We start from the raw sequence: 27,590 nt of genomic DNA on the forward strand, positions 1-27,590 counted from the left end.
CAAACTTCGGTTGAGCACAAAATCAGTTGAGTGCATATGATTTGTTTAGTGCTTTATCTCTTGATATGTTGATTTTTGGGAAAAGTCATAAACATGAAAGTTGTAGCCCTTGATCTTAGTTTTCCACGGAATCAAGAATCACTCAATTCAGAGTTCATATGAGAAAGTTATGCTTAATACACCAGACTATTTCAGAAATTATGTTCTGCAGAATTTCTGTTCCAAACCAGTAACTTCAACGCAGTTTATCATCTTCTTAGAATCCGATTCAGTCTTCGACTTGTGAATATGATTTGTATATCATTGTCTTATCTTTCCAACACATGGTGAATCGTTCCATTCGGATATTTGAGATGCAAGATATGGACAATATACCAGAACTGCTCGATGTAAACTGCTTCTGTATTTCTGCTAAACTGATCGGATTCAGTTTGGTATTGCGACGTCCGTTTGGTATAGATAACATCCGTTTTTGCTCAACTGATGTGAAATACAATATGTTTCAAATTGAGTTTTCTATGCAGTAGTATTAAGGGATAATCATTTTGATCACTGAGTTATGAGATATCATTAAAACAATAGAGCTCGCCAGAGATTCAGTTTTAATAACTTTGAGTTTAGGCTTGCATCTTGAGTTTTGCAACTTCACACTAGAGTAAATATATTAGAAACACAATAACAAGTTTTGTTATCATTAAAATTAGGATTGCTTGAGTTCCAAAACCCAATGCACTATATATTTATACAACATAAAAAGATAATGATAACAAAGATGCACAATATATATTTCAATAAAACCGGCAGAAATGGTCAAAACCGAAGAATTGGTTTTTCGGTTTTTTCTTTTTCGAAAAAAATTAATTTTTAATTTTAAAACCCTAATTTAATATTTTATTATATGTAAATGATTATTTGAAATTTTTTTATTTGTTAAAAATATTATTTATTAATATTAGAGTTTATAATTTTTTAAATATATTTATATAGTTATTTAATATTTAATTTTCAAACTATGATATATATATATTTATATAATTTTTTTTAGGTTCTTATAATTAAAAATATATTATTAATTATATTATATTATATAAACGATTTTTCGATCTTACTGTCTGGTTAAAACATTTCAATCAATTGAATCGTTTTTTTAAAGTTAGATCGATTTGATCATCGGTTCAATTATAATTATAAAGCATTGTTTAAATAAAAAGGACTAAAAACCAAAATATAACTAAACTTACAGGACCAAAACCTAAAATTGAATACTTGTAAGACCAAATTACAAAACAAACAAACTTAAATGAATATTTTGGCTATTTTTCCTAAAATAATACATGTAAAATAATTCATGTGATTCAAATAAAAACAGAAGGTGCAACTCTTTCGTCTCTTTCGATTATCTCTTGCTCTTACCACGCAAAAGAAGTCCCGAACATCGGAAAATGCCGTAGAGTCGCTAGATCAAAACCCGAAGATCGTAAAGCAAAGGAACCATCCTCGATTGTTGAAATACAAATTGCTACACCAGAAAGGCTGAAGCCACAGCGAAACATAGAACAAGAGCCCCAACACAGAGTAGAAAAACATCCCTTCTACGGAGGTAGCACAAACTCTCCCCACATCTGCATGCAAACATTATTTTCATGTCGTAATGAGCAGTTTAACCGTGAGACGATTTCAACTTGAAACGAGTTTATCTTCTTAGGAGTGTTTACAATCACTAAAAAAATGATTGTTAGATTACGACATAAAAAAAATCTTTCTTGTGGGTTTGTTAATTCAGATTATGGCCTAGTTTGGATACAAAAGTTATTGACTTAAAAATACAATTAAATAAGTTCAGCTTTTTACTTTTATTAAAAAGTTATTGGCTTAAAAATATAGTTAAATAAGTTCAGCTTTTTACTTTTATTAAAAAAAAATTAGAAGTGATTTTAGCGTTTTAGATAAATGTTGAAAAAGGAAGTAATTTTTAAATAAAAAAAGAAGCAGACCCAAAAAACCAAAATTTCTGATTTTTAAAAAAACACTTATTTGAACTTAAATTTTTTCTTTTTAAAAAAAACGGCTATTGTAGCCAAACACGAAAAGCACTTTTTTAAAAAAAAAAAATAAGTGCTTTTCTTTTTTGGGAATGCACTCCATGTGTTACTTCTGCTTAACTTAATGAAAATCTCAAAACTAATTATATTGTGATTATGATTCTTTAAAATTGTGATTTTAATAAAAAGGTTAATGTTAAAATCTCTACAAGCACTTGTTTATCAAAAAATATTCAACTTATATTTTTAAGTTTTCACTTTTGTTTCCAAAAATATTTTATATATTATGAAAAACTAATACTTTCGATATACTATAGATTTTTTTTATTTTTTTCCTTTTTAAAATTGGATTGTCGCTGGCTTTGTGATATTGACATTGGGCAACTCACTATTTTGACGATATAGTACCTAGATTAGATGATTAAGGTAATATTTGCGATCTCTAAAAATAAGTGATTATGGATGTTAAGAGAATCTCCTTAAGGAAGTGTTTGCAATCACTAAAAAAAAGTGATTGTTAGCTTTTGGCTTAAAAATTTCATTTTTGTGTGTTTCTTAAACCTAGATTATGTGTTAGCTTATGCTTAACTTAATTAAAATCCAAAAGCTAGTCATGTGGTGATTATGATTCTCCAAAAGTGATTCTAATAAGAAGGTCATTGTTAAAATCACTTTAATCACTTATTTATTAAACACTATCCAACTTTGATTTTTAGATTTTCACATTTGTTTTCAAATACTACCAACTTTTGATTTTTCTGAACTTTTTTTATAATCTATAAATTAATCACTTCTACAAAAGTAGAATCTATTGCAAAACAATGGTGTCCGGATTATAATTCCTTCCACAATTGATCGAATATTCAAAACTCAAAATAATCGAAATTGAAAAACGAATTCGATTATTTTCCTGTGAAATTAACATAACCAAAACACAAGTGATCAAAGAAACGAAAACTGGACCAGTGAGTCAGTGACTAACCTGCAACTCACAATCGGAAAACTCCCCACCCGTTCGACGAAAATCCCACACGAGCTGCACCTCCGCCAACCCTTGAGCGCCGCCAGCCTTCTCCATCCCTCATCGTTCGTATTCTCTTCACACGTAACCCGCTCGTGCCAAGCCGTTTTACACATAAAACAAAACAACCGCTTGCACTTGGGGCATTCCGACCTCCGCAAATCCCCGCCGCACTCGTTTAGAATCAGAGCGTTGCAATCTCCGTACGGGCAATAGCATGTGTCCCGAAACATAACCGCCGCCTCGCAGAGCACGTCGCACCATCGCAAGAAGAGGGATCGGTCGACGTGCGGGACGCACGCGACGGGGTCGAGCGTGTGATCGCAGTAGGGAGCGGGGCATTTGATGTCTCCCGTGCGCTCATCCTTGAGCTTGAAGCGGATGTACTTGGCCATGCAATCGGTGCAGAAGGGGTGCGCGCATTCGTCGCCGTTCTTGAATTTATTGTTGGCAAGTGACGACTGCCGGAAGCAGATTTCACAGGTGAATTCTTGATCATCGTGTTCTGGATGGTGAGGTGGGGGATTGATATGGGCACTTGTGATATTGTTCCCCATTGTTTTTTTCCTTTGTACGCTACTAGTTTCTTATCTAGTTGTTTATGAAGAGATATATAGTTTAGATATGATCAAAATGATCAAGATACATTTCATCGTAATAATCAAAATGAGATCCTTAGGATTTTTATGTAAAGGGGGAATTGTTATATCTTGCTCTAAACAATCTATAATTAACTAATTTTCGATTAATTTATGAAGTTTGAGATGAAATTACGATTATATTCTAAATTAATCTATATATCTATATCTATATATATATAATAACTGAATTTTTGCCAAAAATAGTAAAATTTCGCCAAAAAAAAATTAGCTAAAAAAGGAAGACAAACAAAACTTATTTCTATTTGTGTTATATATGCAACGAGATTTTCCATTCTTTTCATACATTATATATTATATATATATATATACGAATATATAATTTATGAAGATAACTCATATAATTTACGAAAATTACATATTTTATAACGTTTTGTTTTGCTAAAAATTTTCACTTTTAAATGTAGATAAATAAATACTACAAATATAATAATAAAAATTTATAATTTTAAATTTGCTTAATTACTCTACACAAATTCAATAATTTTAGGAATACTTACATATTAAATAAATGCTTTAATATATATAGTTCGTAATAATTAATATATTTCTTTAACAATACAATAAAATTAGAATATTTAATAATTATTTCATATAAAATGTACCATAAATTAAAAAATCACTTAATTTCTTTTTAACATTTAAAATGTTTTTAATTTCGGAGTTTAATTTTTCTTTATTAAAATACAAAGATTATATTTAAAAATATGAAAATTTGAACACGAATAGAAATTGAACATTATTAATAAAAAAAATTTTAGTTTCCAATAATTATCATATTTTTTAAGGTGAAAATTTTAAAAGAATATATTAAAACGATTTTCCATAATCATAGCATACATAGAGCTACAAATTTTTAATTTGCTATAATAGAATACAAGATAATCTACCTATATAATATTAAAGATTTCGAAAAAAGATAAAAAGAAAAAAAATTACAAAAAAAAAAAAAAAACATATGCAATAGAAATAGATATACGAAAATTTATAGATTTATATAAATATAATATATTTTTCTATAATATAAATAGATTTATTTATGTAATTTCAATAATAAAAAAAGAATAAAATAAATGATGATATTTCAACCGGTCAATAAAATAGAAAAAAAATAACAAAAATAGAATTATTTTCAATTTTGATTAGATCCCAATTATTATTGTATAAATAAACAAATATTAAACATTTAAATTGTGAAAAGTTTAACTTCTTTAAATTTTCATGCAGAATTATCAATAAGCATACATAATCACAGTTCAATACATTTTTAGTTTGCAATATTTACCATATTTATGAAGGTTCAAATTTTAAAAGAAGATATTCAAAAAAATTTCCATAATCATTGCATATATAAAGCTATAAATATTAAATTTGCTATGATAAAATAAAAGATAATCTATATATATATAATATCTATATCTATATTATATCTTAATTATATATAAAAGTTGAGTTTTTACTATATATAGTAAAATTCCGCCAAAAAACTTAAGTTAAAAATGATGATAATTTCTATTTACATATTTTGATTAAATGTATACTAAGTCTAAACATATATAATTTTTTTAATTTACTATATATACATAGCACATTTAATTTGTACACTAAAAAAAATTTCAAATTTTGGAACGTTATTGAATAATATTTTCATAATTTGATTAAATGTAAGAAAAAAATAAATAATAACTATTTTCACATATATATAGTAATATATCAATTTTTATTTCAAAATTTGATTCTTTTTCATCACTTTATTTAATTACAATTAATTGTTAAAGTCAATATACATTTGACTATATTATAAAAAACTCTTCGTACATAATATATATATATATATCAATGTACCAATATCACTAGTTTTAGATTTATTCATATCACAAATTCGAATTTGATAATATATATTTATCTAATATTATTTTTTATGACAATACATTTTATTTTATTTTATTAGGAAAGTGCACGTAAGAGATTATAAATTCTAAAACTTCACAAGCATATAACATTTTCATGCACGACTAAAATTTAAAATATTAATTAATAATTAATAACATTGAAAACACCATATAAATATTAAAAAAAATACGTGATAATTTGCAAACCAATTTGACAAGAAAAATATTAATAAAAAATAATAACATTGAAAACACCATATAAATGTTTAAAAATTTATACGTGATAATATGCAAACCAATTTGACAATAAATCTGACATAACCTTGTGTAGGGATCGGTTCAGAGGATAGAGGGGGGGGGGGGTGAATACACTCTGAAACTTATTTTTTTTCTTTTCAAAATGATCAAGTGAAGTTTAGTTCACTTAATCTGTTTTCTCAACTTCTAAAACGGTTTGAACAACTTAAATAGTGCGGAAATAGTTCAGAGGTTTTAGTGATGCAAAGGCAAGTTATAACACGATGTATGAGCAATATATAAGATAAATATGCAGTAAAGACTAAGGCACTATTTATGGAAGTTCGAAGGCTTAATCCTTCTACGTCTCCCCTTCTTCCACTTAGGAAGGAATTCACTAGAAGACTTTGGTTATTACAACGTCTTGCAATACACCCACTTCAGACTTAGGACTTATCCAATGCCTAATCCGAAACTCCTAGATTTACACAGATAAGATTCTCAGTTCTTATCAGACTGGTGGAAGCTTTCAGAGTAGCTTCAAGTCTCTTCAATAATGAATACAGTCCGGTTGAGCTTCTCAAACTGCAGAGCGGTTGAGAGGCTTGGAAACCCTAGGATGATCCTTGAAGATCAGATATGTAAACTGTAGGCGAGGGTTTATTTGAGCAGCAAGTGAATGATCTTGTAAGTGTGCTCAAGTATTGCTTCAGTATATCAGATGAGGACTTCTGATAGTATTCAAGTGATTGAGTTGATTGAGATTTTTCGTGTTGCTTGTCTTCTTGTCACTTCTTGAGCAATCTTTCCTTTATATAGGTCAATCATCAACGTCTTTATTTTGAACGTTCTGATGCTGCATTTAATGCACATTTAATGCTTCATAAATGCATTGATGATTCTGCATGAAGATCGTACACTTCTTTAAATGCAGACAACTTCCAGGATCCAAAACTGGTATAAATGGTCGAATGCTTTATCTTTAGCCATTCTGCGTTTTTGCCATTTTAGTGCAACCTGTTGTCTCGATGCAAGAGTCAACAGATCTTCTGATACGCCGGTTTATCTCTCGATGCAAGAGTCAACAGATCTTCTGATACGCCGGTTCTGCTTTTGATAAAAGATCTTGCAATGAACGTCTTGTCTCAAGTATTTGTCTTGAGATATCTTGATAAGCAGTTGGCATTCTACCGGTAGATAGATTTATCCTCTGCTGGTTTGAATAACCAGCCGATAGGCTTGTGACTGCAACCGGTCGAGAGACAAAGGCGGTTGACAAGCTTCCGGTAGATAACTTGAAGGGTTTAGACGGTTGCGGTAGGAGTTGTAGTAGATTCCTGAAATACAAAAGATTGGCAGCACATTCCTATACAATGAGTTGTTGTTTGTTATCACCAAAATTTTGGATTCAACAATTTCCCCCTTTTTGATGATGACAAAACTTAAGTGCACCGAAAATAATATGAAAGCATTAAAATGAACTTCATTGAGAGAATGAATTTCATTAATTACAATAAGCATTCTTATTACACCTACTGAAGAAAAACAAAATGAGATACAGCTGCGATAAGTAAAGAAGAGACAAGTTGTTCATCTTTTGAACCAACTGGCTCCTCCTGACCTATCGCCTTCTCTTCTTCTTCTATCGGCTTCTTCCTTTCTTCTGGATTCTTCTTCACGTCTTCTTGCCTCTGCTGCTCTTCGTTGCTCTTCTTCCCCCTTTTTGGCATCACCTTGGTTGAGTCGAAGAATGATCTCAGTGAGTTGAGTGCCAAGGCAGGCTTGCATAGTATCAATTTTTGCATCTAGTTGAGCAATTAGAGTAGCTTGCATAGTGTCCATCCGATCATTCAACTGCCTATGAAGGCGGTTTTCGGATCTGACAACTTGTTCGGAGACGGTAGAGAGCGTTTGGATTTGAGTGCGATGATGGGCAGTGATCTCTTTGGACAGATGAGCAAGGTCTCTAGACACGGTCTCAAAATGCCGAATCATCGTCTTGCGTGAATTGTCAACCCATGAGGATGTGTTTGTGATGTCTTGTGAAAAGGATCGAACTGTTTGCAGGAGCTCATGAAGCCTATTCATCAATGTGTGATCCAGAGCTGCTGCCATGGCTTCAATATATGAGTCATCAGTCTGAAGCATTTGACTCTGTGTGTCATTCCTTGGTGAAGCCGGGCCAGACTCAAGATGATGTGATGCTGGTGATCTGGCTGGTGAGCTAGCTAATGGACCTTCCAATAGTGGTACAGTTGGAGATGTAGGGGTCTCGACTGCAGCCAAGATGGTTGGTGGAGTAGCAGGATCAGCACTCGGTTTATCCATTAGGAGATCTTCCACAAAATTTTCAGTAGATGGAGACGGTTGAAGTGCTGGGTCAGCATCAGTCACTGGCTATTCTGGAGGTGCAAGTGATACAATAGTGCTTGGTATCTCTGTTGGGGGCACTACTGCTTCACTGCTGCAAGGAGCCTCTATCACAGAGGTGACAGGAATTTCTTGTTCAATCACTTCTAAAAAATCTTGTAGACGACTGGGAGAGGTGTGAGCGGTCGCCGCTGGAGATGAGTGAGCAGTCACAGCTGCTTCCGATTGAATTACTGCTGGGACTACGGTTGAGGCGGGGTCGACTGATGAAGATGCTGCCACAATCGATCCTAGAGCGGATGACTGAAACAGGTCAGCAGTGATGAGACCGGTTAGAATCCCATCTGAAAGAGTAATAGCAGAGACGTCTTCTTCACCCTGATCTTGGGTAAGAAAAGTCTTCATCATCACCTGTGCTTCCAGTCCATAAGCCTGTATACAAGCTGCTGAAGTTGTCGTCTTTACGTTGTTAAGAGCTTGGAAGTGCTGAAGTAGTTGAGTGATTTGACGTAGACTATTCTGTAGTCCAGTCAAAATCACAAAGTCATCGGTGGCGGTAGGACTCTTGGATTTGAAGTTCTTGAGACGCTCAGTAATCAACAGAGATATCAGGCTTCCTCGAAGCTTCAAGTCGATGAGCTGTCTTCTTCCCAGAGCCTCCACGATGTCTTCAGTGTCAGCAAAAAGAAGCATCTTCTGCTCAATAACGTTCAGAGCTTTCCACTTAGGAAATATTTGAGCAAGCGTCAGGTGAGTACGGGAATGATTCCATCTATCAAAGCGCTGTAGTTGACGCTTGACAGTGCGGAGAACGTGAGAGATGATCAAGTTGAGCTCTACAGAAGCTGCTGGTTGAGCCTTAGGTGAGTAGATCATCACACCTTTCCCTTTGTCCTTGGGATCAGCGAGAGTGACCTTTGGAGTTGATGAGGCACCTTCCATGATTATCACACCCTTGGTAGGACGTGGAGCAGTAGTAGCAGTAGTGGTAGTAGTCTCGACCGTTGGCAGAATTGGTGTTGGAACGGTAGGAGCAAGTCCAGAAAGGGACTTTAACTTCTTGTGCTACCTCTTCTTCTCGCCTGCAGGCGTGGATGGCACAGCTGCTTTGGAGACAGAAGAAGATGACTTGCTGAAGGCTTGAATCAGTGGAACGTTTTCACGTGATTCTTCTTCAGAGTCAGACTCTATGATAAGTTGACGCTTGGCAGATTTCTTGGTATGGGCTGGTTTGGCCGCTACCGGGACTGTTGAAAGCGGTTGAGTGACAGCAACAACACTTGCGGTTGAAGGCAGAGTGTCGACCGCAACCTCTTTCTTGTTCAGAAACTTGAAGATTGTAGACTTGTTGAGCCATTTGGTGGGATGCAGAGGCTCAGTCTTGGAGAAGTCTACTCCAAGGACGCTCAAGGTGTGGCAAATTTGCAGAGCAAATCCCTCGGATTGCCATTTTCCCCTGATCATTTCACATAAAGTAGTGAACAATATATCTGACCAGTTGATGTTGATTTTGGAGGCGATACAAGCCATGTATTGGAATTTCTCCATCGTCACCTTGTCGTACGATCCAGCCTTGGCAAGAATATTTTTGGCCACGATGTTGGTCAATAGCCTGAATGGAGCTTTAAGAGATGTCTTCTGAGCCGGCAGTTTGATCGGAGCATCAGTGGTTGAGAATTCCTTCAACCAGTATGAGCAGTTACCATCGGGAAGATCCGCGCATTTTGTCAAACCCCTGGAGGGCAGATCAAATGTGCTGGCAAAGAACTTTTGATTGAAGGAGTAGGACTCTGTCTGGATCAAGCATTTGACAGTCCCATGCTCGATTTGAGCGGTTGCAAAGAACTCCTTCAAGACAGGCAGATCGCAGATGGCGCTGCTTCCCAAAAACTTCTTCAGTCCAGAGGCTTCAAGCATGGTGAAGACCTCAGTGATTCCTGCATTGTTTGCCTCAATAACGGAATCAAAGTTGATTGCAAGGCAAGTCTTCTGGATCGACATGATAGCTGTAGATAAGAACTCGAGCAGAGAGTAAGCAAAAGCTTGATAGTAATACGATAGAACTTTTAATGCAATATGAAAGCTTTAGCAACGGTGAAAGGTTGATATACGAGTGTAAAGAAGTATATATAGGAACCTATGGGCCATATGGTGATGTCATGAAAAGTATTTTTGAAATTCAAAAAGTTTTGAAGAGTATAATCACCGCGCCCAATCAATGTCATTTGGTTCAAAGCACAAAGCTGCTAGTACGGAGCCTGTCAGAGACTAGCTAAAGGCGGATGATATGCCAACATTTATGGCAATGTAACAGCTAAGCTATTAAAGTCATACTAGCAATCATTCCCCCTAAAAGCATGCATACTAACTTAGATCTACTAAGCCAAGAATATTTCGAAAATATGAAAACTTAGCGTCCGGTAAAGGCTTGGTGAATATGTCTGCTGCTTGCTGATCGGTAGAGATGTATTCCAGCCTGATTTCCTTCTTTAAGACATGATCTCGGATAAAGTGATGCCTGACATCAATGTGCTTTGTCCTAGAGTGCATCACTGGATTGTGAGTGATGGCTATAACACTTGTATTGTCACAGTAGATTGGAGTTTCACTCGACCGGATTCCATAATCATTAAGCTGCTGTTGAATCCAGAGTATTTGAGCACAACAGCTGCCAGCAGCAAGGTATTCTGCTTCGGCGGTCGAGGTAGCAATTGATGTCTGCTTCTTACTTGACCACGAAATTAGTCTATCTCCAAGAAATTGACATGTGCCACTTGTACTTTTGCGATCAATTCTACAACCTGCATAATCTGCATCTGAATAGCCAATAAGATTAAGATTTGAATCTTTGGGATACCAAAGACCCACATTAGTAGTTCCTTTAATATATTTAATTATTCGTTTGGCGGCAATGAAATGAGATTGCTTAGGTGCTGCTTGAAATCTAGCACATAAACAAACTGAATACATGATATCAGTCGATTGGCAGTCAAATAAAGCAATGAGCCAATAAGGCCTCGATACATTGTTACCTCGACCGGGATTCCCCCTTCATCTTTATCAATCTTGATTGATGCACTCATGGGGGTAGATACAGTTGAACACTGTTCCATTCCAAACTTCTTTACCAATTTCTTGGCATACTTGGATTGATTGATAAATATTCCAGTTTCAAGTTGCTTCACTTGCAATCCAAGAAAGAAATTTAGCTCGCCCATCATGCTCATTTCAAATTTCTCCTGCATCATCTTAGAGAACTTTGAGCACAACTTGGGGTTAGTTGACCCAAATATAATGTCATCAACATAAATTTGTACTAGTAACACATGATCACCTTTTACAAATTTAAACAAGGTCTTATCGACCGTTCCAATTTGGAAATCATGTTCCAGTAAAAAATTTTAGTAATGTATCATACCATGCACGCGGTGCTTGTTTTAATCCATAGAGGGCTTTGTCAAGTTTATAGATATATTGAGGATGAGTAGGATTGACAAAACCTGGTGGTTGTTCAACGTACACCTCTTCTTGAAGTAGACCATTGAGGAATGCAGACTTGACATCCATTTGATAAACTTTAAAGTCCTTGAAAGCTGCATAGGCAAGAAAGATGCGGATTGCTTCTAGTCTTGCAACTGGCGCGAAGGATTCCTCAAAGTTTATGCCTTCTTCTTGTCTGAATCCTTGTGCAACAAGCCGAGCTTTGTTACGCACAACAGTGCCATGTTCATCGAGCTTGTTACGAAACACCCATCTAGTTTCAATCACATTTTGATTTTCCGGTCGAGGAACTAGATGCCAAACATTTTTGCGGGTGAATTGATTCAACTCTTCTTGCATAGCTTCAATCCAGCTGGCATCTGATAGAGCTTCATCTATCTTCTTGGGCTCTACCTGAGATATGAAAGCTGCATGCAAGAATTCATTAATCATTTGACCACGTGTTTTTCGAGGAGCAGAAGGGTCACCTATGACCAACCCAGGTGGATGATCTTTGTTCCACCTAAAATAATTCCCTAAAGGGTTGTCATCAATTGGTTGACGAACGTCCTCGTTTACTGGATCATCATTGGCAGGAGGATCGTTATCAACCGGTGGATCCTCTTCTGGCCTTTTTTGATCACACACGGTAGAGGGAACTGGATCATCCTTCTTTGGAGGATATGGATCACTGTCACTCTCTTCCTGTAGATTTGTGTTTTCCAGTCTATGACTCAGATCATTTATGCTCCCTTGAGTTTGTTCTGTACAAAGAGTAGATTCATCAAAAACAACATGAATGGTTTCCTCGACCGTTAGTGATCTTTGATTGAACACTCGATAAGCTCTGCTAACGGCTGAGTAACCAATAAAAGTTCCTTCGTCTGCTTTGGCATCAAAGGCTGTCAAATGATTTTTGCCATTGTTGTGGATAAAGCATTTGCACCCAAAAATTTTGAAGTATGAAATATCAGGTTTTGTGCCATTCCAGATCTCATATGGAGTTTTGTTAAATCGTTTATTAATCATAGATCTGTTTTGAGTATAGCAAGCTGTGTTAACTGCTTCTGCCCAAAGCCTTTGAGAAACATTTGAATCAGCAATCATAGTTCTGGTTGCTTCTTTTAAAGTACGGTTCCTTCTTTCAGCCACTCCATTTTGCTGTGGGGATCTAGCAGCTGACAACTCATGCTTGATTCCCTGATCATCTAGATAAGTCATAAGAGTAGTGTTTAAAAATTCAGTCCCTCTATCACTCCTGATTCTATCTATCACAGTAGATTGTTCATTTTGCAAGCGTTTAAAAAGCTTAATCAGGTGAGGTGCAGTTTGATCTTTTGAAGAGAGAAAGATGACCCAAGTAAATCGAGAAAAGTCATCTATAACAACAAGAGCATATCTCATTCCCCCTATGCTTCTTACTGGTATAGGACCAAATAGGTCCATGTGAAGTAAATCTAAGCATTTGGAAGAAGACATACACCCTTTATTTTTAAAGGTTGCTCTCACCTGCTTTCCTAGTTGACAAGCAGGACAAACTTTGTCTTTTATAAAATCTCCTTCAGGCAGACCAGAAACCAAATCATGCTTCCTCAAGTTAGAGATGGACTTAAAATTTAGATGATTTAACCGCTTATGCCACAACCAATGTTTATCATGATGAGCAGTAAGACAAGTAGGTGAAGAAATATGTGAGCAAGACCAGTTTACCTTGTAGGTGTTTAGGTCTCTTACACCGGTCATAAGAGTCTCACCTTTGTCATTTTTGATGATGCAAGTGTGTTTGTGAAACTCGACCGAATGATCATTGTCACATAGTTGACTAATACTTATCAAATTATAGCACAGTTTGTCAACAAGCAACACATCTTTAATAATGATGTTACCATAGATAATCTTACCCTTACCCACGGTTTTACCTTTGGAGTTGTCTCCAAAGCTGATCTTTGGTCCTTTGCACAGCACAACTTCTGTTAGAAGTTCTGGATTCCCTGTCATGTGCCGTGAGCAACCACTATCTAAGTACCAGGTAGTGTCCTTGATAGAAGTGGTCTTCTCGCCCGTTTGGACTTTTAGTACCTGCAAAAAGTGAAGAACTTTTGGTACCCATATCTAGTAGGATCCAGGTCGGATTAGCCCTTTCGGGACCCACACCTGGAACACCCTTACAGGTTTGCCCATGTGTGTGTCCAGAAATCTGTGCGGTCGATAAGCAGTAAATGTGTGTGCTTGTGAGGTTGCTGTGTGCTGCTTGCCTTTTTGATCTTTACCAGTTAGCCTGTACCTTTTTTGAACTGGCCTGCAATTAAAGTACTGGTAAGGCTTCTCCTTTGACCATCTTCTCTTAGAGTTGTTAGACTCATTCCATGGCCTTTTGAAATTAGATTGGTTTTCCTTTCTTCTTTCATTAGGTTTTGGTTTAATCCAAGTTCCTCTTTGATTAGAGATCTGGGGATCCACATATCCCAGCCCTCTATGCTTAGAGCTTCGTTCGTTAGATACTTTCTGATTTTTGTCAAAGCTGCACTCATCATGTTCATATATCGTGCTAGACCTGACAAATCTTATTTTGTTAAGATTGCCTTTGTCCAGGCTTGACTGAATACAAGATTCCATAGACTGTTCATTTGTTCCAAACCCTAGACCGGTTTTGTCATGTGCCGGTCTTTGGATTTCTTGAATCTTGTCAATGGTTACAGAAGATTTATTCCAAGCCTTAATTGTTTCAAGTAGTTTTTTGTTCCCAGTCAAGGTTGCTTGGAACACTCTTTTCAAGGTGTCATTCTCAGTAGCCAGCAGACTTAGCTTGACCTTAAGACCATCAAGCTCTTTTCGCTGCATGCAGCTTGATTCGCTTGACTTATCTTTTAGGTCAGCTCTTTCTGCCTTTACCTCCTCGAATTCCTTGGATAATGCTTTGTATTCATTAGCCATTTCGTGTAAAGCAGTAACTAGATCACTGTGAGTAAATTCAGGTGAACCAAAGTCAAATACCTCCTCAGCTTCTTCTTCGATGTCAGCCATAAGGCATTCCACCTTTTCATCATCGCTGTCATCTGAAGAGCTTCCGGTATTGGGGTTGTCAGAGTCAAACTCAGCCCACTTGCTTTTGCTTTCGTTTGCTACTAGAACCCTTTGGTCTCTTCCTTTTCTAAACGTCCTCTTGTCCTCCTTGCCCCTTCTTCTTTCAAAGAATTGCTTCTGATCATTGCTCTTAGGCTTGGTGCAATCTGCAATGAAGTGGCCTGGCTTGCCACAGTTAAAACAAGTAGGACCATCGTCTGTATGGTTCGATTTATGATAATTTTTAAATTTAGAATTGTTTTTACGCATAAATCTACCAAATTTCTTGACAAAGAGTGTCATGGCTTCGTTGCTGATTTGCTCAGCTGATCTCTTTGGAGTTTCCTCGACCGGTGGACGCATCACCGTTGAGGTTAAGGCCTTGGTTGGTTGAGAGGTAGATGGTTCATCTTCTGTCCTCATGTTGAGCTCGAACTCGTAGGCTTTGAGATCTGCAAAGAGATCATGCATTTCAACCTTGCTTAAGTCTTTTGACTCCCTCATGGCCACTGTCTTGATCTCCCATTCTTTGGGCAAAGCTCTCATAACCTTCACAGCAATTTCACGGTTAGTATAAGTTTTTCCTAAAGCAATAAGATCACAAATGATACTACTGAACCGTTCATCAAATTCAGCCATGGTTTCCCCTGGCTTCATTTTGGCATTGTCATATTTTTGAATGGCCATGGTGAGCTTGTTTTCCTTGGTCTGGTCATTTCCTTCACACAGCTGAGTGAGCTTCTCCCAAATCTCCTTTGCTGTGGAGCATGACTTGATTTTGCTGAACATGTTCTTGTCCAGTGTTTTGTATAGGATGTCCCGGGCCACATTGTCAAGATTGGCCTTCTTTTTGTCCTCAGTAGTCCACTCAGCTCTTGGTTTCTCAATCATTTGTCCTGCACCATCGGTTAGAGCTGGGTTGACCTTCATGATTTTGATAGGACCGTCTGTTATGAAATATAGCATGTCATCGTCCTGTGCTGCAAGATGTGCCTGCATGCGAATTTTCCAGTCATCATAATCTTCTTTAGAAAACATAGGAATTTTGTTGAAAGAAGTCATGATTTTAAAACTTTAGATCAGCAGTTGAGAAAGGAACCCGCTCTGATACCACTTGTTGGGATTGGTTCAGAGGGTAGAGGGGGGGGTGAATACACTCTGAAACTTATTTTATTTCTTTTCAAAATGATCAAGTGAAGTTTAGTTCACTTAATCTGTTTTCTCAACTTCTAAAACGGTTTGAACAACTTAAATAGTGCGGAAATAGTTCAGAGGTTTTAGTGATGCAAAGGCAAGTTATAACACGATGTATGAGCAATATATAAGATAAATATGCAGTAAAGACTAAGGCACGATTTATGGAAGTTCGAAGGCTTAATCCTTCTACGTCTCCCCTTCTTCCACTTAGGAAGGAATTCACTAGAAGACTTTGGTTATTACAACGTCTTGCAATACACCCACTTCAGACTTAGGACTTATCCAATTCCTAATCCGAAACTCCTAGATTTACACAGATAAGATTCTCAGTTCTTATCAGACTGGTGGAAGCTTTCAGAGTAGCTTCAAGTCTCTTCAATAATGAATACAGTCCGGTTGAGCTTCTCAAACTGCAGAGCGGTCAAGAGGCTTGGAAACCCTAGGATGATCCTTGAAGATCAGATATGTAAACTGTAGGCTAGGGTTTATTTGAGCAGCAAGTGAATGATCTTGTAAGTGTGCTCAAGTATTGCTTCAGTATATCAGATGAAGACTTTTGATAGTATTCAAGTGATTGAGTTGATTGAGAGTTTTCGTGTTGCTTGTCTTCTTGTCACTTCTTGAGCAATCTTCTCTTTATATAGGTCAATCATCAACGTCTTTATTTTGAACGTTCTGATGCTGCATTGAATGCACATTTAATGCTTCATAAATGTATTGATGATTCTGCATGAAGATAGTACACTTCTTTAAATGCAGACAACTTCCAGGATCCAAAACTGGTATAAACGGTCGAATGCTTTATCTGTAGCCATTCTGCGTTTTTTCCATTTTAGTGCAACCTGTTGTCTCGATGCAAGAGTCAACAGATCTTCTGATACGCCGGTTTATCTCTCGATGCAAGAGTCAACAGATCTTCTGATACGCCGGTTCTGCTTTTGATAAAAGATCTTGCAATGAACGTCTTGTCTCAAGTATTTGTCTTGAGATATCTTGATAAGCAGTTGGCATTCTACCGGTAGATAGATTTATCCTCTGCTGGTTTGAATAACCAGCCGATAGGCTTGTGACTGCAACCGGTCGAGAGACAAAGGCGGTTGACAAGCTTCCGGTAGATAACTTGAAGGGTTTAGACGGTTGCGGTAGGAGTTGTAGTAGATTCCTGAAATACAAAAGATTGGCAGCACATTCCTATACAATTAGTTGTTATTTGTTATCACCAAAATGTCGGATTCAACACCTTGGTTTTCTAAATTAAAACCCATCAATAAAGATTCCAAAAATCAATCTACATAAATTTTTGATTTAATTTAAAATTCAACATTTATTCACATTTTAGCTTAAATCAAAATCAAATATCGGAAAATCTGACACATTCTATAATTAGATTAAAGAAACAAGTAATTTGAAATATGTTTTGAAGCAATTAAAAATTCCATATCAAATAAAAAAATCAACAAATAAATCAATATAATTCCTAAAATATAGAGCATATTTTAAATTAAACAACTTCTCTCAAATTCAAATACGGGCAAATAAATATAACACATTTCATAATATATTAAAGAAACATGTAATTTTAGAATTCATACAAAAATTGTAATATATTAAAATCAATCAACTTTTAGAATATATTTACTTTCTTAATATACGGTATCAATTAAAGATTTAACAAATCAATCAAAAAAATTCCTAAAATATGGAGCATATTAAATCAAATCATTCCTCCATCTGCCAGAAAAAATTTACAAATCCAATCTCATAGCCGAGGAATTGACAACCATATCTCAAATCCAAACACATATTTTTAAAATCAATTACCACGTACTCACATAAAAGAAAATTTCAAGATGGGCCCTAATGCTGCAACAGTAAAGGTGCAAGTATTCTAACATAACAAAAACTGCAGAATTTTGAATGCACCAAACAAAAATGAAGCGACTGACAAAATCTACAGTTATAGGCCCCAAGAGACAGAAAAATATCATTCAAACAACAGGTAATTCTTCTATTTATACTTTTGATTTAACTTTTGTGATTGAGTTGGTAGCTATGCATACCTTATAATGTATCTTTGAAATACATGATTTTAAAATTGTCTTTATCATTTTTATTTACCTGTAATTCTGTAATTTAACCCCTTTTGGTGGTATGCATCTGAAATTGATATAGATATATAGACATTTGTTTAAGATGATATTTCGATGGTTATCAATAAATTTCAAATAAAAATGCATTATCTACTATAGAGAACTTAACTCTGAGAAGATATTAGTAGTAATTCATGCTATATTGATAATCTGGAAATAACAAAACATTGTTGAATAAATATTATACTTGAGTAGATTATGATATTAACTTATCTAAGTTCAAATTTCAACGTATAAAGATATTTAAAACAACATATGATTTTAAGTACATGCATATATCGAATTCATCTATTAATCATCCACATAATAATTACCCAAAATCATTTATAATTACATGCAACATTTCAAAGTGTTTATACGTTATTTAAATTTGGATTTAACATACATATCCGGATTTAAATAAACATTAGAAATTATTAACAGAGAATTATTTGTTTTACGGAAAAATTTAAGAGTGAAACTTATTTTTGTTTCAGAATATTAAAAAATGATGAATAATCTTCCAATAACAAAATATTTTTTTCGTTTGGAAGATTGTACAAATAACAACGTAAATATTGATCATACGAAATGATCTATAAAATATGTTCAGAGAATATGTATTCATCGGTAGAAACATGAAATTTGTTTCAAAATACAAAAAAATTATAATCCGAGATGAAATAGATTTTATATCACGGATCTTTAAGAATATGTAGTCATAGAAAATTTAAATTTTTTATTTCAGAGCAACGAATCAGATTTGTACCAGCGAATATACATAGATCATTCTCTTGGTTTAACTTGAAGGTTGAAACTCCGGTTATGTTGCTGCGGAACATAGATCATTCTCTTGGCTTATGCAATGACACTAGATTGTTATTGACGAGGCTCGGAAACCATGTTTTGGAAGGACAAATTCTGGTCGGAAGTAATGTGGGTCACAAATTGCTTATTACAAGAATGTCTTTGACACCTTCTGATCCAAGACTCCCATTTAAATTTCAAAGAAGACAGTATCCTTTGATTGTATCATATGAGATGACAATCAAAAAAAGTCAGGGTCAATCATTCTCTCATGTAGGACTTTTTTTTTAGAAATCTCGTGTTTAGTCATGGTCAGTTGTATGCGCTGTATCTAGAGTTACCAATTCTAAGGGTCTCAAAATCTTGATATATGATGACATAGCTAACCAGAAAAATTCAACAAAAAATGTTGTTTTTAAGGAAGTTTTTCAAAATTTATAAGATAATTTGTGTGTTTTTTAATTGTATGATTATGATATATAATCCATTGAGCTAATTTGAATTTCAACTATTTGTTTTAATGTTCATTTTTACTATTTTTTTATTATTAATTGTATAAAATAACATCACGTACAACATACACGACATCTGTTTTATTTTAAGATTGTCTTTATAGTTTTTAATTTTTTTTTCATGTTATTCTTATTAGTCATTGTAAAATTAAAGTTGTTTATATTTTAATTTAAGAATCGAAATTTTTCACATCTTACACCAATTTAATCATACTACACGCGATATATAATCTGTGCATTGCACGGGTGAAATACTAGCATATATAATAACTGAGTTTTTGTCAAAAATAGTAAAATCCCGCCAAAAAAATTAGCTTAAAAATGAAAACAAATAAAACTTATTTCTATTTGTGTTCCATATGCAACAAAATTTTCCATTCTTTTCATATATTATATATATACCTTATATTATATATATATATATATATATATATATATATAATTTAGGAACGTAACTCATAATTCACGAAAATTACATATCTTATAACGTTTTATTTTGCTAGAAATTTTCACTTTGAAATGTAGATAAATAAATACTAAAAATATAATAATAAATGAATTATTATTTTAAATTTGCTTAATTACTCTACACAAATTCAATAATTTTAGGAATCATTACTTATTAAATAAATGCTTTAATATATAAAATTTGTAATAATTAAGATATTTCTTTAACAATACAATAAAATTAGAATATTTAATAATTATTATTATTACATATAAAATGTACCATAAATGAAAAAATCACTTAATTTCTTTAACATTTAAAAAATCTTTAATTTTCGAGGTTGATTTTTCTTTATTAAAATACAAAGATTATATTTAAAAATATGAAAGTTTGAACACAGATGAAAATTGAACATTATTAACAGAAAATTTTTTAGTTTCCAATAATTATCAGATTTTTGAAGGCGCCAATTTTTAAAAAATATATTAAAATAATTTTTCATAATCATAGCATACAAAGAGCTAAAAAATAATTTTCATAATAAAAAAGGGACAAAATAATTAATGATATTTCAACGGGTCAATAAAATAAGAAAATAAAAAATAATAACAAAAATAGAATTATTTCCATGCTGAATTAAACTTCTTCAAATTTTACATATAAAATGTACCATAAATGGAAAAATCACTTAATTTCTTTAACATTTAAAAAATATTTAATTTCCGAGGTTTATTTTTATTTATTAAAATACAAAGATTATATTTAAAAATATGTAAGTTTGAAAACATATGAAAATTGAACATTATTAATAGAAAATTTTTTAGTTTCCAATAATTATCAGATTTTTGAAGGCGCCAATTTTAAAAAAATATATTAAAACGATTTTTCATAATCATAGCATACAAAGAGCTACAAAATAATTTTCATAATAAAAAAGGGACAAAATAATTAATGATATTTCAACGGGTCAATAAAATAAAAAAATAAAAAATAATAACAAAAATAGAATTATTTCCATGTTGAATTAAAATTCTTCAATTTTTCATGAAGAATTATCAAATAACATACATAATCACAGTTCAATTCATTTTTAGTTTGTAATATTTACCATATTTATGAAGGTTAAAAATTTTTTTAAAAAAAAGATATGAAAAAAACATTCCATAATCATTGCATATATAAAGCTGTAAATATAAAATTTGCTATGATAAAATAAAAGATAATCTATATATATAATATAAATTGTAATAATATTTACATATATTTATCCATAGCAAAAATAGATTTATTTGTGTAATCTTCATAATAAAAAAAAGGAACAAAATAACTAATATCATTTTAACCTAATTAAAAGAATAAAATAAAAAATAATAACAAAAATAGAATACATTTTCAATTCTAATTAGATCCCAATTATTATTGTATAATAAATAAATACAAACTTAACATCTAAATTGTGAAAAGTTTAATTAGATTACATATATTTATCAATTATAGTACATAATCACCGTTCAATTCATTTTTAGTTTGTAATATTTACTATATTTATGAAGATTCAAATTTTAAAAAAATATATTAAAACTATTTTACATAATCATTCCATATATAAAGCATCAAATATTCAATTTGCAATAATCTATACATATATAACATGAAAGATTTTGAAAAAAAAAAATAAAAAATATTATTTACTGAAATTAGACATAGACAGAGTTTCAAAGATTCCGTTTGAATTATTGTTAACCATATTTATAACAAATTATTGTATTCTAGATATTCAAAAATTTATATTTATAGGTTTATAAACATGTATAAACCATATAAATATTTACAAATATTTATCTACAATAGAAATATATTTATTTATGTAATCTCCATAATTAATAAAAGGAACAAAATAACTATTTATATTTCAACCGACAATTAAAACAAAAATAATAAAAAATAATAACAAAAATAGTATACATTTCCAATTATGTTTAGATCCCAATTATTATTATATAAATAAACATATATTTAACATCAAATTGTGCAGACTTTAAATTCTTCTTCAAATCACCGAGAATCACCAATCAGTCATCGTTCAATACATACAAAATGACACCATTGTTTCGAGTTATTCGTGATATTAATCTTTCAGACTGGCATTAGGCGCTAGACAATGGATTTGTTGTTCCCCATAATCGTTATTTGTTGATTAGATATGGAGCTCATATGAATGTTGAATGGTGCAACCAATCTCGTGCTATCAAATATTTGTTCAAATATATAAATAAAGGCCACGATCGTGTGACGACATCATTCTATCGGAGCTCAGATGATGAGAGTTTGGGAAAAAATGTTGATGAAGTAAATATGTACTACGACTGCAATATATTTCTCCATGTGAGGCTGCTTGGAGAATTTTTGGATTTGATATTCAATATAAATATCCACCAGTTGAGCGTTTGAGCTTTCATCTTTCGAATGAAAAAAATATCATTTTTTCAGATGCAGATGAAATCAGTAATATTATCGATCGACCTACTGTTAACAAGAGCATGTTTCTAGCATGGATGGAAGCTAACAAGAAATATCCAGAGGCAAGAGAATTGACATATGCTGAATTTCCAATGAAATATGTTTGGAAGCAAGATACACGAGAATTAGTTCCAAGGAAGCAGGGATTTTCGATCGGGCGCATTTTTTACGTTCCTCCGGGTTGTGGAGACATGTATTATTTAAGATGTCTCCTAAATGTAAACCGTGATGCCACTTGCTATGATGATATAACTAATGTTAATGGTGTTCAATATCATTCATTTCGTGATTCTTGTTATGCATTGGGGTTGTCGAATGATGACAAAGAGTATATCGACGGTATTATTGAGGCAAGTCATTAGGCTTCAGCACAAATTCTTTTTACTTGCTACTCTACTGTCATCGAACTGCGTCAGCCGATCTGAAGTACTTTGGAAATCATGTTGGACATATTTGTTAGATGATGTTTTATACAGACAACGTAACCTGTTGCAACACCAAGGTATGCATGCATCAATAAATTTTTTCAGTTATATTTTTTTATTTTTTAAAAGTACATATACATAGGTATGTGTGTGTTTGTTTTTTAATATTTTTTTTTGGTAGACTTGCAATTGAGTGATGATGAAATTAAAAATTATGCATTGGTTGAAATTGAAAATTTATTACGAAGCTATGGAAAGAGTTTGCGTGAATTTCAGTCAATGTCATTTCCCGGTGATCAATATTTGCAAACTTCACAGAACAGATTAATACATGATGAGTTGAGATTTGATAGAAGATCTTTGTCTGAAGAACATGATAATCACCTTAATGATTTGAACTCTGAGCAACGTCATGTGTATGATACGGTGATGAATGCAGTTCATTCAAATAAGGGAGGTGTTTTCTTTGTATATGGATATGGAGGTACTGGAAAAACATTTGTCTGGAAGACTCTATCAGCATCCTTGAGATCGAAGGGAGAGATTGTGTTGAATGTGGCATCAAGTGGTATTGCATCTCTTCTACTGCCTGGTGGAAGAATAGCTCATTCAAGCTTTGCGATTCCATTTAATCCTAATGAAGAATCAACATGCAATATCAAACAAGGGAGTCCTCTTGCGGAGCTTATTGAAAAATCTAAGCTTATCATTTGGGATGAAGCTCCAATGATGCACAAGTCCTGCTTTGAAGCTTTAGATAAAAGCATGAGAGATATAATGAGATTTGTAAACTCTTCAAGCCTTCATTTGCCATTTGGGGGCAAAACCGTTGTTTTTGGTGGCGATTTTCGTCAAATATTACTTATTATTCCAAGAGGTAGTAGGCAAGATATCGTTCTCACGACCATCAATTCTTCGTATATCTGGAGGCACTGCACGGTTTTGAGATTAACGAAAAACATGCGACCACAAACTTTAGGTTCTGATGAAGAATGTGCTAAAACAAAGCAATTTTCTGATTGGATTGCTAACATAGGAGATGGAAAAATCGGAGAACAAAATGATGGTTATGCGACAATCGATATTCCTGATGACCTTTTGCTGAAATATTGTGATGATCCTATTACATCGATAGTCGAGAGTACATTTCCATCATTAGACATTTCTATTTGTATTACTGCATATTTTCAGCAGAGAGCTATTTTGGCACCGACTTTTGATGTCGTTCAATCCATAAATGAATACATTATATCTATTAATCATTATGAGGGAAGATTGTATTTAAGTTCTGATACAACATGCCACTCGGATAAAAGTTTTGGTTTATTGCATGATGTCCATACCCCTGAATACTTGAATGGGATAAAATGTTCTGGAGTACCAAATCACGAGTTGAACTTGAAAGTTGGAACTCTGGTTATGTTGCTGCGGAACATAGATCATTCTCTTGGTTTATGCAATGGCACTAGATTGATTGTGACGAGGCTCGAAAACCATGTTTTGGAAGGACAAATTTTGAGTGGAAGTAATGCAGGTCACAAAGTGCTTATTCCAAGAATGTCTTTGACACCTTCTGATCCGAGACTTCTTTTTAAATTTGAAATAAAACAGTATCATTTGATTGTACAGTATCATTTGATTGTATCATATGCAATAATAATCAACAAAAGTCAGGGTCAATCATTGTCTCATGTAGGACTTTTTCTGAAGAATCTCGTGTTTAGTCATGGTCAGTTGTATGTTGCTGTGTCTAGGGTTACCAATCCTAAGGGTTTCAAAATCTTGATATGTGATGGCAAGACCAATCAGAAAAATTCAACAACAAACGTTGTATTTAAGGAAGTTTTTCAAAATTTTTAAGATAATTTGTTTTTTTCTAATTGTATAATGCATATTTCGATTGTTTTTTCAAATGTTTATTTTTAATATTATTTTTCATCATTAACTGTATCAAATAATATCACGTGCATCACATAACATATTTTTGTTTAAAGTGTTTTTGTTCTTATTTAATTTTTTTAAACATTATTCTAATTACTCACTGTAAAATTAAATTTTTTTATATTTTACTTTTATAATCAAAATTTTAATTTAATCCAATTTAATTATATTATACACAAAATATAACCCGTGCATCGCACGGATGAAATACTAGTATATATAAAAACAGAATAGTCTTCTAAAAAAAGTAACTAACAATTTTTCCGCCTAAAATCAATACTAAAAATGGAAAGATAATTAATGATAGAAAAATAATAAATTATTGCGAAGAATATTAATTATTGACAACTATTTGACACATATTTTGAGACAAAATAAATGGATGTCTTCTTGGATTTTGCATAGACATTCAAACTATTTATTTTTTAAAAAATAATAATAATAGAGTTTAAATAATATATATAATTAAATTTCATAATTTAATATGAGTTAAATAATTCAAGGATTCTTGTGCTAAAAGTATGTAAAAAATAATAAATTTTCTCAAAGTCACAATTTTTTAAAAATGAATTATCGAAATATATATTTTTATCTGTCACATTAAATATTTAAAAATAAACTTTAAATAAATTCATAATTTAGTGTTAATCAAAATTGATTTTTTTAAAGTAAAATGTGAATCAATTCTTTGAAAATATAATTTTATGTTAAGTGTTTACATTTATTATAACATATCATTTATTTTGATCATCGTTTTGATTTTTATTATAAAAAAATATTTGTTTTGCAAAATTTTGATAATAAAATAATATGTGATTTTTAAAATTAAATTTTAATTTATTTTTATTGGTAACTAATCTACTCACTCAAAATATCTATATATATATATATATAAATTATTTTATAGAACATATATTAAATTTCTAATAATTAGATAAACAAACTCCTCAAAAAAATAAACCAGATTTATAATATTTGAAAAAATATTAGATATATTTGCAACGAATAAAACAAAACAAAACAAAATAAATATCATCATTTTTATGAGATTTTAGAACTTAATGGTAAAAACAATCATCCAAAAGAAAATGAATTCATCAATATATAATTATTTTTCTTCAAATATGTTTACAAAATGCAAAATAAATAAATAGTTAAAAAAATTATGAAAATGCTTATATAAAAAAATTCAACCTAAAGTGTTGTATTAAGAAGTTTTTTTATAATTTCTAAATCATTAATTTTTTGTTTTTTAAATATATGGTTTAAACCAATTTAGGTTGAATTTGAATTGAATCATTTAAAATATATGGATTTTTTTTTTACAAATTTAAAGAACATATAACCTCTGTCAAACACCCTCTAACCACAATGAATTTAAATTTATTCCAATATTATAAGGATTTGAAATCCATTGTGATTAGTTATATCAAGACAAATTTAATTATTTTTTAAAGTTATCTAAACAATGAAGATACATTTAAATCCATAGATTTCAAATCACTTCATCAAAACCCAACCTTAAATTATTTTGTATTTTAATTATTTGTTCAAGCACTCATATTTACTAATTTTTACCAATAATCAAATACAAAAAAATCTATGCATCGCACAGGTGGAATACTAGTTCTCAATAAAACCAAAATTTTTAGACAAATTAGTCATTTTATATGGTCTCCTCTCTTTTTAGTCATTAAAAACAATTTTATTTACCAAAATGATACTTGGTACTTTTTTTGTATTTTTTTTAATTTTTATATTTAGATTAAATAGTTTTTTTAAAAATATTTAGATTAGATAGTTATCACTCTTAAATTTTTTAATATCTAATTTATCATGTGAGTTTTAAAAATAACATGAAAAGTAATTAACAAAAAAATTTATGTATATGCACACATCGCGTGCGAGATACGCTCGTATAAGTTGACTGAAAACCAATGCATTGTTGATTTGACACTGATGTATATAGTCTATAGAGCTACATCAACACTCTAAACGAAAAAAAAAATAAAATAAAATTACTAAGAATAAAAATAGATTGTAGGACTAATAAAACCACAATTTAATAACATAAAATATCAAAATCACAAAATTTCAAACAATTTAAAAAATACATATTTCACTTCCTGTAAATTATCTTTCCATCCTTGGGCATTAAAAATAACTAGAAGGACATGGCATAACCTATTTACTTAAATACAAAATACTTAAATAATTTATTGTCGTTTTAATTCAATGAGCAGTAAATTTGAATATAAATAAAACCACAAAAACTTATGTAAGATTTTTTCACGGGTTAATTTTGTTACACAAATATTTAATTTGACCCAATTTTATATTAAAAAAAATTATATTTACTATAAATATGGATCAGATCGACTTATCTTATTTATATCGATTCGTGATTTTCACATATACATATTTGTGACGTCGTTTCACAAAAAAATTTCTCATGATTTAGCTAAGAATGATTCCAGGCAAGCTACAATGAAAGAGTTTAAAATTAAAGAATCCTTTGCTTTGAAGAAATTAATTAAGATATAGAAAGTCAAATCCTAGCCTTAGCAAAGAATCCATTTCAAATAATACATTACTAGTATTCAGGTTCACGTGTTGTGTGCTTGTAAACTCTATTTTTAACGAAACCAAAAAAAAAAAAGGTAAATTTTTTTAAAAAATCCAAAAATTTAGCTTTTTCGTAAACAAATAGTCACCATGCAAGATATCAATTTTACAAAAGTTGACATTTTTGTAAATAAAAAAAATCAAAAGACGCAAAATAAGTGTCATTTTGATAAATAAAGAAATCAAATGACTAATATATATATATATATATATATATATTGA

At 32.1% G+C, this 27,590-nt stretch overlaps 2 protein-coding genes across 2 annotated transcripts; one reads left to right on the forward strand and one right to left on the reverse strand.

Annotated features, from left to right (window-relative positions):
- Window positions 1-1,321: 1,321 nt before the first annotated feature.
- On the reverse strand, window positions 1,322-3,623 carry LOC140877069 (E3 ubiquitin-protein ligase RSL1-like). Its single transcript, XM_073280558.1, has 2 exons — window positions 3,025-3,623; window positions 1,322-1,622 (listed from the first exon to the last, which is right to left on the reverse strand). The coding sequence occupies exons 1-2, from the start codon at window positions 3,618-3,620 to the stop codon at window positions 1,520-1,522; spliced, it is 699 nt and encodes a 232-aa protein (XP_073136659.1). The 5' UTR covers window positions 3,621-3,623; the 3' UTR covers window positions 1,322-1,519.
- Window positions 3,624-23,081: 19,458 nt separating this feature from the next.
- LOC140879093 (uncharacterized) lies at window positions 23,082-24,662 on the forward strand. The gene has a single exon (XM_073282739.1). It carries the CDS (start codon window positions 23,082-23,084, stop codon window positions 24,660-24,662), a length of 1,581 nt encoding a protein of 526 aa, XP_073138840.1.
- Window positions 24,663-27,590: the final 2,928 nt, after the last annotated feature.

This window comes from Henckelia pumila, chromosome 2 (assembly GCF_033568475.1).
Source record: "Henckelia pumila isolate YLH828 chromosome 2, ASM3356847v2, whole genome shotgun sequence".
In the NCBI taxonomy this organism is placed as follows: domain Eukaryota; kingdom Viridiplantae; phylum Streptophyta; class Magnoliopsida; order Lamiales; family Gesneriaceae; genus Henckelia; species Henckelia pumila.